This window comes from Zeus faber, assembly GCF_960531495.2.
Source record: "Zeus faber genome assembly, chromosome: 12".
Classification (NCBI taxonomy): Eukaryota; Metazoa; Chordata; class Actinopteri; order Zeiformes; family Zeidae; genus Zeus; species Zeus faber.
This window is the reverse complement of record NC_137196.1, coordinates 20,349,439-20,363,248: the sequence shown is the minus strand read 5'-3', so window position 1 is coordinate 20,363,248 and position 13,810 is coordinate 20,349,439. Positions and strand designations below refer to the sequence as shown.

General features: G+C 44.0%; 1 protein-coding gene across 3 annotated transcripts in view; it reads left to right on the top strand.

The window, feature by feature from the left end:
• LOC307238456 (rho GTPase-activating protein 29-like) overlaps positions 1-13,810 on the top strand; it is a 42,128-nt gene that overhangs the window by 23,694 nt on the left and 4,624 nt on the right. For all 3 annotated transcript variants that reach the window (XM_080011440.1, XM_080011441.1, XM_080011442.1), the window contains 10 exons: positions 269-349; positions 2,389-2,547; positions 3,317-3,454; positions 4,467-4,666; positions 7,541-7,713; positions 9,123-9,275; positions 10,189-10,287; positions 11,264-11,427; positions 12,190-12,378; positions 13,086-13,223. In XM_080011440.1, coding sequence (XP_079867566.1) covers positions 269-349; positions 2,389-2,547; positions 3,317-3,454; positions 4,467-4,666; positions 7,541-7,713; positions 9,123-9,275; positions 10,189-10,287; positions 11,264-11,427; positions 12,190-12,378; positions 13,086-13,223 — 1,494 coding nt within the window. The remainder of the gene's footprint in view (positions 1-268; positions 350-2,388; positions 2,548-3,316; positions 3,455-4,466; positions 4,667-7,540; positions 7,714-9,122; positions 9,276-10,188; positions 10,288-11,263; positions 11,428-12,189; positions 12,379-13,085; positions 13,224-13,810) is intronic.

Genomic DNA, 13,810 nt, shown 5'->3' with positions numbered 1-13,810 from the left:
CTGGCTCTCACTGAAAGCTCGATTTTGTCACCGGATAAATAAAGGTTTCAGCTCTCTCTACCGTGCAGTGGAGTGAATCCGCAAATTAAACCCCCTGATATTTCCGGTTTTACGACTGTATCCACGTATTCCACCAAGGTCATTCTTTTGCGGACCTAAATCTGAACAAGTTTGCATTTTCTTGCCGGAAGAGCATTGCTGGAATCAACGTAGACATGAATGTAGAATAACCCAGTGCATGATGGGTAACCCCCTCTCCCTCTTTCAGCCCCTGCTGGCCCGTAAGACCGAGCTGGACAAGCTGCGGAAGGAGCTGAAGGAGCAGTGGCAGCGTGAGCAGAAGAAAATGGTACGGAGCCGCTCCCTCTGTAGAAAGAGCTGCTGCAAACTCACTTCCTGTATCTCTACAAGAGTTATTTAACCCCTAGTTTCCTTTTCTGTCGGGTGCTAGCTCGGGGCAGGACACATTTCTTCCTTCTTCCGTCTTCTCCTTCCTGCTTTTTCTTAAAACTAGTCCAGTGCCTGTGACAAAACATGCCTGTTCGGAGTGGGCTGCATTGTAGGCGTGGATGGGAGTCCACGCCAAAATTATTAGATCCCACCGAGACTACCTCTTGTTTTGAAGATCGATTATAGCGTCAATAGCATCGATACCAAAAAAAGGGGTCGGTTTCTCTCAATATTTTTCCTCACTTGCCATCAGATTGAAACCAAATTCTGCGGTATCCCCGGCCCCCTGCTGCACTGTTCGGAACAGGCTGCACTGCGGACCCAGTCGCAAAGCCCTGAAGCCCCGCCCCGCACAGAGCTGAGCCGCTCGGTGTTCGGGAAGCCCCGCCCTGCTGGCTGTTCGCTTGTATATTGAAAGTTTATTAAAATGACACGTGCCGCGTGTCCAAATTTCACCAAATTCGACACTGCACGTCCTTGGGCCCCCAGCGATACAGCCGGTGAACACAGTGAGATAAGGTGTGAAGTGGATCGGATGAACGGTGGTCGAGATAATTGAAGGACATACAGACAGACGGACAGACATGATGGATAGATACCTGCAGAGGTTCCTTCCTTTATTAAGGTGTTTTCACACTGCGCCACACCTAGTTGTGGGGGAACTAGGAACTGGGGAGGTCCGTCAGGGGCTTTTTATCTGGTTTGAGATCGCAGTGCACTCGAACGCTGAAGTGACGTCAGCCAACAGGGTTTCAGCACAACTTCCGTGTTGTATTCACTCTGTAACGTTGACTTATCTCACCTCATCAGTCCACTGTGATCTGTTTCTGAACAAATTTGAGGCGAGAAATAAACAATGCAGTTGATGAATAAACACTCAAAAGTTTGTTTGGGACAGCGCACGGGGATTTTTTTGTTTCATTCAATTCACGTCAGAAGGTTATAATAAATGAAATAGATACATCTAGGATTAAAAGAAATAATTATATATATATTTATTTTTTGGATTTTTATTGGTTATCTATTATTATTGCCGAGTGTACGTGGGCCGGTCCCCGCCCTGAGCGGTGCAACTCGACCGGGGTGGACTGTCCTCAGTGCGCCAGGGGTGAGGGACCGTGCACTTTGGTCTGGACCAATCACCGCTCACTTTACGTCACTGAATGTACTTCTTGTGCCGGTTAGTCCCTGCCCTGGAGTAGCAGCTACAAAAAGTCCCTGAAAACGGAGTTCTAGGGCTAACTACGATTGTTCCTAATTCCTGCAGTGCAGACACAAAAAAAAGGAACGGTTCCTCCAACAATTCTTAGAACTATGAAAAGTTCCTGCGGTGCCAGAAACACCTAGTTAGATGTTTGTTGCACCAGCAAAATTTATGAATCCAAAGAATCTAACGTTGTGAATCTGTTTATACCGGTTCACTCCACAGTAATCGATTCACAACATTTTAGCCATTCCTGGTAGGAAAAAGCCTCAGGTGACATCCTCACAACCCTAAATGTCTACTTTTTACTTGTTCCTGCCCTGCGTGAATCGCTTTGCTATAAATAAAACTAATTTGATTCGATTATATATTGTCCTGCATACAAAGTGAGGGCGCAGCGAGTATTAAAACCATCCCTCCACCAGGACACTGTGTTTGTCTCAGCACCCCCCCGGGCTTTGTTAAAGTGTGTTTTCCTGGAAAGAGGACTTAAGATGAATACACTCTGACCGGGAACGGTAAAAGGTTGCAGTAAATACACCGGTATCCTCGGGGCATTTCTTTCCCACTTTTCTCCAGCTGAACCCCTCTACGTATTCATTACATTACTCAGCGTACCGTTAAAGTAATACTTTGACTGTGCGGAAATTCCACCGTTTCCGACGGTCGGCCCCGAGCTTCCAAGCCTTATCGCTCTGGTGTCCCGGGCTTCCGTGTCTCCCCCCCCCCGGCAGCACGAGGCGGACATGAGTGTACGCAAGGCTCGAGCGCTGCAGGCTCAGCGCCGGGACGAGTACCAGAAGGCCCACTCGTCCGCCAACCGCTCCCAGGAGGAGCAGCAGCCCCGGCAACTGGAGAGGAGGAGGAGGCTGGAGGAGGAAGCCCTGCAGAAGGTACGCTGGGATGGAAACAAAACCCTGCTTTCTTCTACTGTGTTTTTTTTGTTTTTTTTAACTCTGCCATCTGTATTACACCACATGGGTGTTTTTTTTTTTTGTTTGTTTTCACCGTTAGGGTATCACTGACATCAAGCGACTGGTGAAGCAGTTCAACAATCTTGCACTTGTTTTTTCCTGCTGTTTTGCTGAAAGCTCAGAATCGGAATCAGAATCTGTTTATCTGAACCTTTTTATGCGGGCCAGAAAATGTTCATACATGTGGAATTTGTCATGATAAAGATGGGCGCATTGCTTTACAGACAATTAGCACTAAAAAAGACAAATATACAGAAATAGACAAGTATCTGAAAGTATAACAGAATATCCAAAACACGATCTATACACAGTATAAATTATAGGTATAGGAATACGAGGTTATCGCTCTGTACTTACTAATTAATTACAGTGCTATAACAGTATCATTTTAATTTCACCTCTCTGATACCCTCATACAAGAACTCAGAATTATTTCAAAATATGATATGCACGTAAATACTGTTTTACGTTTTCTTGTTTCCTTCTTTGGTGGATAGATTTGCAATGTTAAACTTTTTTAATATTTTTTTAAATCCTCGTTCTCAATAAGTTCCCTATATGAGCCGCTGCGGCCGAATCCACGCCTGTATTTGCTGCATCGAGAACGTTCCGATACTAATTCTCACTCCTTCATTCATTCATTCATTCGGATGAAATGTAAATAAAATGCTAAACGTCCCGGTCCCAGGCGGAGGAGGCTCTGGATCAGTACCGGAGCTGCGTGGCCGATGCCGGTGTCCGCAGGATGGACCTGGCCAACGCCAAGAGCACCATCCTCACCCAGATCCGAGAGCTGGTGTTCCAGTGCGACCTCACGCTCAAGGCGGTGAGTCCGACTGCAGCCTTTTGTATCGTGTCGCTGCATTCGTTTTGATCCGCTGTCCGTTGTCTCTGGATTTCGTTGTTGTTGTGCTGTTGTGTCGAGCTGAGGAAGCGCACCAAAGTGGGCGCGACTTATTTTGGACAGGGCTCGTTTTGAAATGATGATTTGATTTGATTTCCACCACTGTGGCCGACTCAAAGAAGATATTAAGGGGGAAGAAAAACTGCAAGGTGAAATATAGTATTTACCCACCATTCTCACTTCCATTTTGATGCATTTATATGGCCGACCAACAGAAAGTGAATAAGACCAGTAGGCGAGTACAGTGGAGCGTTGGGGATTAAAGCAGTTTGTGTTGGATGTCCCAATCAATCTGACAGAGCAAATGACTCCGACGAAGGCCTACAAAAGTCTCCGCAAACAAGTCTAAAGATCAAAGTGGTTTCACATTTTTTGGATTACTTTGCCATTGTTCCCTTGTCTAAAGGTAAAGTTGACGTCACACATAATATGATAAGTATTAGGTGTTTATAGTGAGTGCCCTCGTAGACCAGTTTCACGTTCATTGTGCCTAGCGTGCTATTTTATTCTAGTATGAGGAAATGTCACAGAATAATGCTTTCATGGATCATTATCAGGTCATTTATCACATTCCTTTGATCCTGTGGGATAAAAAAGAATGTAAGCCTGCTTTATAGCGAAAACATTAATAGGATTAGAAAAGGTTTTAGCATTTCAGAAATCACTGTAGCTGCCTTTTGAAACTTGAATAATAATAACTCAACTCATGACTCGTGTCGTGAGAAGTGTTTTCCCAGGGAAGCGTTGCATACTAAGCTGACTAACCAGACGATAGTAGGCTATCTACAGTAGCTTCTGAGACGTGTTTTCGGTGTCGGATGAAGTGAAACCAGTTAACAGTGACGCTCGCGGCTGCCGCTCGACAGACAAACAAGGCGTTAGTCAGATGTTATTATCAAATAATAGCATAACGCTGCATTTTGTCGTCCTCCAGGTGACGGTGAACTGGTTCCAGATGCAGCAGGCCCAGACGGTGCCTCTGCCGCTGCACTACCAGACGCTGAGGGACAGCGCCAAGCTGTACGAGCCGGGCGAGCGCTACGCCCAGTTCGTCAGGAACCTTCCCAGGGAGCTGCCCAGGGAGCTGCCCCGGGAGCGCCTGCACTCCGACTCCGTGTCCTCCGATAACGCCAGGTAGCAATACGACATACACAAACATATTTATACACCGGACTTTATTCCCACTCGTCAGGAAACGAGACTCGACGAGGGTTCTCCTCACCTCACTTTCAATCTGCAACATGCAGAAACCTTTTTCATGTGTGTGTGTATGCAAACTTGAACAATTCCCTTTTTTGTCTGTGGATCATTGATACAGAGGTTTTGTTTGCTATATATTTCTATTTTAAGATCATTTTTTAGTTCATTGTATATGATCAATCTTTCCATTTTTAGTAAATTTCTAGATTTATTGTATGTTGCCAATTATTGCAATTATTTTGTTAATTTGTAGGTTTATTATACATTGCCAATTTATTTATATTTTTCCATTCATTTTTAGCTTTAATGCAAATTGCAATGTTTTCTATTTTTGAACTGATTTGTATTGATTTTTTTTCTATTATTTTATTATAATTGCTTATTGTTTTTGATGTGAGCTGCTGTTATTGAAATGGTTGCTATTGAGAAACCTACAACACGCCTACTGCACCCGATGGTGCAATAGAGGTTTAACCTACTTCTGCACTGTAGGTATCGCTGAAACTTCCTCTGTGATTTGAGACCCTCTTTACTGATGAACTCTCAGCTCATAACTTTTAGCTGTGGTCCAGTTGTTTACGTAGTTTCAGTTACTGGTATTTGGTAAAAGTTTTCACCATTTTGGAGAAGTCTGTGTTTTTTTTAAAGGGGACCTATCATGAAAAACTCACTTTAAGGGCTTGTGCACATACATGTGGGTCTCTGATGGGCATAAGATAAGATAAGTTTTTAGTATCTTTAAGTTTATCATAAAACATGTGATTCAACACGCCGTTGAGATTTTCCTTCCCCTTCCGACGTCACATGGTGCCTCAGTAGAATTAGAACTGCCCCACATCTGAGTAACTCTACCCATGGCTGGAGAAATTCCGAGCGCCGCCGGAAGCTGAGCTGTTGGCCAGCTCAAATCTTCTGTCTGGAATTTACGCAACGGACTTGATAGAAATGCAATTTAATATTCATACGATTTTTTAAATAGTGTATAATCCCATGAAAATAAGAATCGTTGTGTTTCTGTCACCTTAGAATGAACCCATTATATCTACATAGGGAGCGGGTCCCCTTTCCATGGAGGCAGCCATGTTGCATCTCCATGTCTCTACAGCAGCCCAGAACAAACAAACCAAACACTGGCTCTAGAGGGACTTTCGCATTTCATCCAACAGAACCCGGAACTCATGCTCAAACAGGATGGCTCACAGAACTAGGGGCTCAGGAGGGAGGCGACACACACTGAAACAGAGCGTCCTGGTACAGGGTGGGTTTAGAGGCATGTTACAATGTCTAGAATGCATAATCTGAGCAGTATTTTCAGCACAATCTTCAAAAACATGTGAACCTGGGAACCTTATGGACCTCAGAAACTTGTGTACTTGTGTAGAAAGTAGCGTAATAGGTCCACTTTAAATGGCTTGGTTCATGTTTTCACTCTTGACTTGGTTCTGGTTCTTCTTTCAGCAAGAGGTAACAATGAGTCAGAGAGTGGGAGGAAGAGAGAGAGAGAGAGAGAGAGAGGGGGAGAGAGAATGCGTGTTGATTTCGCTGCCCTTCCTCAGGAAATATCTGTGGCTCAGGCTGAATGCGGCGGGGGAGATTGCGAGCGTGAGATTTTGGCTTTTGTTTCGGAACCGTCCAAAAGACTCTGCTTCACACTGTCGACGCGGGGTCAAACACCAACTTTACTACACACACACACACACACACGCACACAAATTCCATCTCACTACCGACTCACAATGGTGTCGACGCGTTTGGCTTACTGGCATTGTTTCAGATCTCTCTCTGGACACTGGACACTGTTTGCAGGTTATTTTTTATTATTTTGATCTAGTGCCATGATTTTTACTATGAATCACAGAGTTTCCACCCATGACAGAACTCATTGTCTTCGGCCTCGATGTCAATCCGGTTCCTTGTATCGTCACCGTTTAGTTGGAGAGACTCATTTTAGCCAGTGTTGCCCTGTCTACAGTATATCACGTTCCTCAAGTGCAGATTTTTCAAGACGGCCTTTACTCAGTCACGTTTCGCGTACATTATATGGTGGTTCATGATCAAGTGTGAGCAATATTATTGAACAAAACTACAAAAATGTGTGTTTATCTAAACATAGAAACAAAAGAAATAAGAACGAATTATGGAGGTTTGATGTAGTCGTTCCATGGTTTTAGGGAATACCGGCAACACCCATTACTGGTCTGAGAGGGGAACAATATGACGTAGCATTGAAATCCATAATGCATTAAATCCTGATTGGTTGGATTTCTTAGGCCCCGCCCCCCCACAGCTCAGACACACGCCCACTAATCGTTTTAAAACGTGACTTTGCAGTAGAAAAAACCTTGGAAAACCGGGCGTTCAGAGTGGAACGTGAAGCCCGAAGTCAGAATCCTGAGGGTTTTTGCACACAGCGATTTTTTTTTGTCATTAGTTTACCACATTATTTGACACTTTCACCACGTCACATATGAACATCCAACATTGTAACATAATATTTATGTCAGGAAATAAGGAAAAGCATAATAGGTCCCCTTTTTAGAGGAGGTGGGAGAAAATGAAACTGAAACTTCAGGGGTTAAGAGGATCTCTTAAATGAATGGTACAAATTCTGCCTCTACCAATAGAGAAGAGATGCCCAAATTTGTGCTTCAAGTTCAAAATAATAATAATAATAATAATAATAATAATAATAATAATAATAATAATAATAATAATAATAATAATAAAATGCCCCTCAAACCTTGCACCATCCTGACCATTCACCAAAATCTCCTGACTTGTGAAACTTGTCTCCAAACATCTGCTCAGGTTCCTGTTCCACAAACGGTCGGTGGACAGCGCCCACTCGTCCCACGGCAACCTGTCCCAGGCGTCCCTGGCCTCCCTGGATGTGCTGAGCGGAGACGAGGTGGACAGCCCCGTCCACGCCCAGCTCGGGAAGCTGGCCGAGCAGAGGTCCAGCAGCAGCATCGACATCCAAGGTGAGGGACACTATTTTGGTGAGGTATAGGGCTGGGTAAAGTAAAATATCACAATAATATTTTAGACCAATACCTCAATAGTGGTAATTTGACCACAAACTGGGGTTTACTATTGCTGCTTTCAAAATATATTTACAATAAGAAGTATTTGAGAAACAATCATTAGCATTAGCATTAATTAACATTACCTACAAAAAATGACTAAGCAGGTAGAGGCGTTTATTAGAACAGTTGGAACTTTCTATGAAGTCCGGAAAAATCAGATTACTGTAATACAGCCTTAAAGACAATTTTAACTATTATGGGTTGTTACGATGACCAAAATACATTACATGATGATATCTTGTCTCATATCACAATATCGATATTATACTGATATCAATGTCAATATACACCGATCGACCATTAAATCGGCAGTGAATGACATTTGCTGCAAGTTGAAAAATGGGCAAGCGTAAGGATCTGAACGACTTTGACAAGAGCCAAATTGTAATGGCTAGACAACTGGGTCAGAGCATCTCCGAAATGGCAGGTCATGTGGGGTGTTCCCAGTATGCAGTGGTTAATACTTACCAAAAGTGGTCCAAGGAAGGACAACCGGTGAACCGGCGACAAGGGCACCCAAGGTTTATTGATGCGCATGGGGAGTGAAGGCTAGCCCGTCTGGTTCGATCCCACAGAAGAGCTACTGTAGCACAAACTGCTGAAAGAGTTAATGCTGCTATGATAGAAAGGTGTCAGAACACACAGTGCATCACAGCTTGCTGCGTATGGGGCTGTGTAGCTGCAGACCAGTCAGTGTATCCATGTTGACCCCTGTCCACCACTGAAAGCACCTACAATGAACACGTGAGCGTCAGAACTGGACCATGGAGCAATGGAAGAAGGAGGCCTGGTCTGATGAATCAAGTTTTCTTCTACATCATGTGGATGGACGGGGTTAGGCTCCGATATGATCGAGCATCTGTGGGATGTGCTGGAACAACAAGCCTGATCCATGGGGGCCCCACCTCCCAACTTCCAGGATCTAAAGGATCTGCTGCTAACGTCTTGGTGCCAGATACCACAGGACACCTTCAGACCTGCTTTGGTGGCACAAGGGGGAGCTACACAATATTAGTGGTTATTAGTGGTGGTTTTAATGTTGTGGCTGATCGGTGTATTTTTACGTCCTTGTTTTGACAGACCTTTACATCAATTAAGTCATAAATACAAATTCCTGCAAATACACAGACTCACAATGTTTCCCCCTTGATGTGACTCATTGGGGGAAAATTCTCAGGTCACTCACTCTAACAGTTCCACTTCAGTACCAACTTATTCATCTCTAAGTCTGGAATGTTTGCGGTGTCTCTTTGGGAATGGAACTCAGGTGTTAACCCTTGTGTCCGTGCTTTCCGCCCTGCCAGCCCTGAAGAGCCAAGCCCCGCTGCAGGTTTGGGCGTCGGGGAGTCAGGGGAGTCAAGGCAGCCAAGGCAGCCAGGGTGGGATGTGCAGCGACTCAGAGAGCGCCGGAGGAAGCAGTGAGTCCCGCTCCATGGACTCCCCCACAGCCAGCCCAGGTAGGAGGCGTTTGGATGGATGGATTGATTGATAAGATAGATGCATACATACATACATACATACATACATACATACATACAGTTACAAACATACATACTTACTTAATGAATTACTTCTTTGCTTACTTAGTTACTTACTTGATTACTTAATTACATCTTTATTATTTATTAACTTAATTACTTTCTTGATTACATACTAGATTACTTACTTAATTTCTTACTTAATGATTGTCTTCATGAATTCCTTACTTACAAATCCATTCATGTATTTATTTATTCATTCATCTCCGGAGGGAAACAGCAGTTTTCACAGCTGTTGTGTCTCAGAGTCAGCTGTTGTGTCTCGAAAAGGAGTCTCAACAGAAGTCCTTTATCTGATCTGAAGATGAAAAAGCATATTACAGCAACAATTATGATTCACAAATGACTTTCAAGGGGAAAACATGAAAGGTATAATCTACTGTCGTGCTGCTTTAGGCATAGATAAATCATGAAATTCTCATTATGTTGTCATCTTTTTTTCTAGGGCTGGGAAACTGCACGTTTCCCTTGGCTATGCCTTCAAAATTGGCATAATTTAGAATAGAAAATGGGATAGTAAAATGTGAAAGCAGGAGTGAATGCGTATTTTAACACTTATCTTACTGTGTGTGCGCGTGCGTGTGCGTGCGTGTGCGTGTGTGTGTCTTCCATCCATACGCTGCACGTAGAACTTTGAGGCTAACTCACTTCCTCATAGTGGACTCAGACTCAACACGTTGGCCATTGTTCTGAATACACTGCTCTCTCTGCCCACACTGTCCATCTCTATCTGTGGCTGCACCGAATGTCATCGTTGCGGTTCCTTAATCCATAATATGATGTGAGTATGATGTGGTGGTTTACGGGGATTTCTCTCGACTTCCTCCAACAGGGGACTTCAAGCGCCGGCTGCCCCGGACCCCCTCCACCGGCACCATGTCCTCAGCAGACGACCTGGACGAGCGGGAGCTGCCCTCGCCCTCCGATAACGGTACAAGCTGTGTGTGTGTGTTTTATTGAAGTGTGTATGTGTGTGTGTGTGTGTGTGTGTGTGTGTGTGTGTGTGTGTGTGTGTGTGTGTGTGTGTGTGTGTGTGTGTGGATGTAATCTGATCTCCAGACACTGAATACATGCACCACATTGTTTTAAAGCCAAGTGTGTGAGAGGTGGATGGACAGAGGGAGAAATAGTGATTGCTTTCCAGTGTGTGTGTGTGTGTGTGTGTGTGTGTGTGTGTGTGTGTGTGTGTGTGTGTGTGTGTGTGTGTGTGTGTGTAGGAGGGAGGGCTTGGAGAGCTAATGTTTTTACACCGTGCACAGCTGTAGCCGACGCAGATGGCGGCCATATTGCTTTTGGCACGAGGCCTCTGCTCACACTTCCTGTTTCCACACCGACCTCTCCCACTCGCACGCCCACTGACGTGCAATTTGTTTGTTTATCCATTTGTTTATTTTCCCCATGTTGTTGTTGAGGCGTCATGAGCTGGAATTGGTTATTTGAGATGATTTCTGTTTTGCAATTATTCTGTTGTTACATCTTTTTGGGTTAGGGTTAGGGTTTTTCCTTTTGACAGAGTCGGACTTAAAAGTTCATCACAAAGCTTCCTACAGTGATGAGTAGGACTCGGTTTGACTTGGAAATTTGTCGTCTTTTTGTCGTCTTTCTTCCTATGACATACAACCCCAAGCAGAAATGTGCATAAACGCGAGCGCAAAACAAGGTCTCAGCTGGAGGACGGTGAAGAACAAGGGCTAGGATGGCTATCGAACCTCTCCTAAATCCTGCTGGACGTAGGAGTGGTTTCTAGGAAGTCGAGGCAAAATGCTTTTTCCCTCCTACGCCTGAAAGCAGGACCGAACGTGGGATCGCTGCGAGACGATTTTTGGACAGCTAGAACCGATCCGCTGCTCTGAGACTCGGAGCAGAAAGTTTCCTCACCTCCTGCGCCTCCTTCCCCTTCTCCGCAGGCCTGGCGGAGATGGTGACGGAGACGGCCAGCTCTCCCGGACCGTTCCGGAACGCCCAGATGTCCAAGGCGGCGCTGACCCACAAGCTGAGGAAGCTGCGGGCGCCGTCCAAGTGCCGCGAGTGCGACAGTCTGGTGGTGTTCCACGGAGCCGAGTGTGAGGAGGTAAAGGGAGGAGAAGACGCTGCAACGGCGTTCATGGTGTTGTTTAGAGTGGGAAACTGTGTTGGGTGGATTAGGCCGCAAGTCCCAGAATTCCATCCGAAACGGCAACATTGGGGGTTTTTTCCGTCTGCTTTGTTTTCTTCAAACAAACAAGCTTCTTCTGCTCCATCAATGTTTTTTTTTTAATTTCTCGGTCACTGAAGGTGTTTTTTTTTTTGGGGGGGGCTTTTTTTTTTCTCGTTATTTTTTGTGAAAGTTAATCCATATCAACAGTTTACTGACCTCAACTAGCTACGCTGGATTATCAAATTCACCGCGGCTGTCTTTCACCTTTTTGCTCATGCCAGATCTTTGCGTTGTCTTTGCGGGAAAGGCGTAGTGGACCCCGCCCCAACTATGGACAACAGCATTTAGATGGGCACATGCATAATGGATAAAAACTGAACAGCTGTTTTTTAACAAGCGCCAGCTAAAAAAGTATCAAATATGGAGGTTTTTTTTAACAAAATAATATTATGGATTACCACTTTAATGTATATTTAATGTATACTAATTAGTCAATCAATCAAGGTATACAGTAGGCATATTAGTCTTCTTGTTGAATGATTATTGAATGAACTTTAATTTAATTAAAGTTTTCCCACCACAAAGAGTTTTAAAAAGATTGAAGCAAAGTTGTGAAACCATTTTTTTTTTTTTTATTATTTTAACAGTAGTCTGACAAATTCCACTTTAAACCCCCCCCCCCCCCCCCCCGCCCAGTGTTCGCTGGCGTGCCACAAGAAGTGTCTGGAGACGCTCGCCATCCAGTGCGGCCACAAGAAGTTGCAGGGCCGACTGCACCTGTTTGGCATCGACTTTGCGCTGGCGGCGAAGAACAGCCCCGACGGAATCCCCTTCATCATCAGGAAGTGCACGTCGGAGATCGAGAGCCGGGCTCTCAACATCAAGGTAAAGCATCAAGCTTTTAGGAATTCCAGCCGCCGACAGGAAGGCCGCACAGGAATACCAAACAATGGAGGCGAGTGAGTCAGGAGGCTCGGAACGCCGCTGGTTACATTTCCACGAGCTGTTAGAAATGAATAATGTTCCAAGTCTTGGTTCATTTACTTATTCTTATTCAAGGGAACCTCAGAATCAGCATTTGTTTATTCGGCCAAGTACATTTTCATATACCAGGAATTTGTCATGGTGAGGATGGGTGCGTTGCTGAACAGACATTTAGCGGAAAGGTTGAGAAACAGTCTGAGAAAAATATAACAAGAATAGCCAAATGTTCAAAAATAGAGAAATATCTAAAGAAAATAGCAAAAAAAGAAACATGGCCAAATAAAAACAATAAAGATTCAGTGTATAGGATACAGTAAGTTAAGTTAAAGGGCAATATCTGGGGCTAAGTTGCAGTATGGATGCTAGTATAAAATATAAATACAGATGGATGTACTGTACGTTATGGAAAACAATGAGTAGATATAACCCTAACTAAATGATCTTAATATTAATGATTAAATTGTCTAATGTCGAACACGCTTGTGTTTGATCATCCAAGTCTCTAACCGTTTCCACTCTTAATTTAAACATCATTCTGGTGTCTTCTTTCCTGATTTTCCCCTTTACTGTGTACCACACATATGTACGGTGTAACTCTCCGCCCACAGGGTATTTACAGGGTAAACGGCGCCAAGTCGCGCGTGGAGAAGCTCTGTCAGGCTTTCGAGAACGGCAAAGACCTGGTGGAGCTGTCCGAGCTGTCCCCTCACGACATCAGCAACGTGCTCAAGCTCTACCTGAGACAGGTGGGCCTCGAAATGAACACCTTAAGCCGCCAATTTAACAAGGGTTTCACAACTGGAGCCTTGGTTCTCAACCTGGGCTCCGGAGACCTCCCAGGGGTGCTTCAAGAGGTTCCAGGGGGTCCCCAGCAAAATGATTCACCATTTGATAATTTATAGGGTTTATAGAAAAAGACTGAGAATCATTGGACTATAGTGCGGTCGGGGATTGAAATTATATCGGTAAGAAATTTTATATATATATATATATATATATATATATATATATATATATATATATATATATATATATATATGCAGCGTTCTTACCATGTCCTTCAAGTGCTTGAATTTTATCCTCAGAAATGTAAGTACTGGAATAACTTCAAAATAGCCCCTTTTGTGCTGAAGTGCTTCAAAAGTCATGGAAAAAAACACAATCATTGAAAAGCTGGTTGATATTGATATTCTCCCTGGTTTTGTTATTCAAATTGTAATGTCATAAACATTTTCCAGAATCGCTTTCACGAAATAGATGATGCCAGGGAAGTGCAAATCGAATTTGGTGTGGTTGAAAATAGACAATTAATAATAGATGACAATGAGATTAA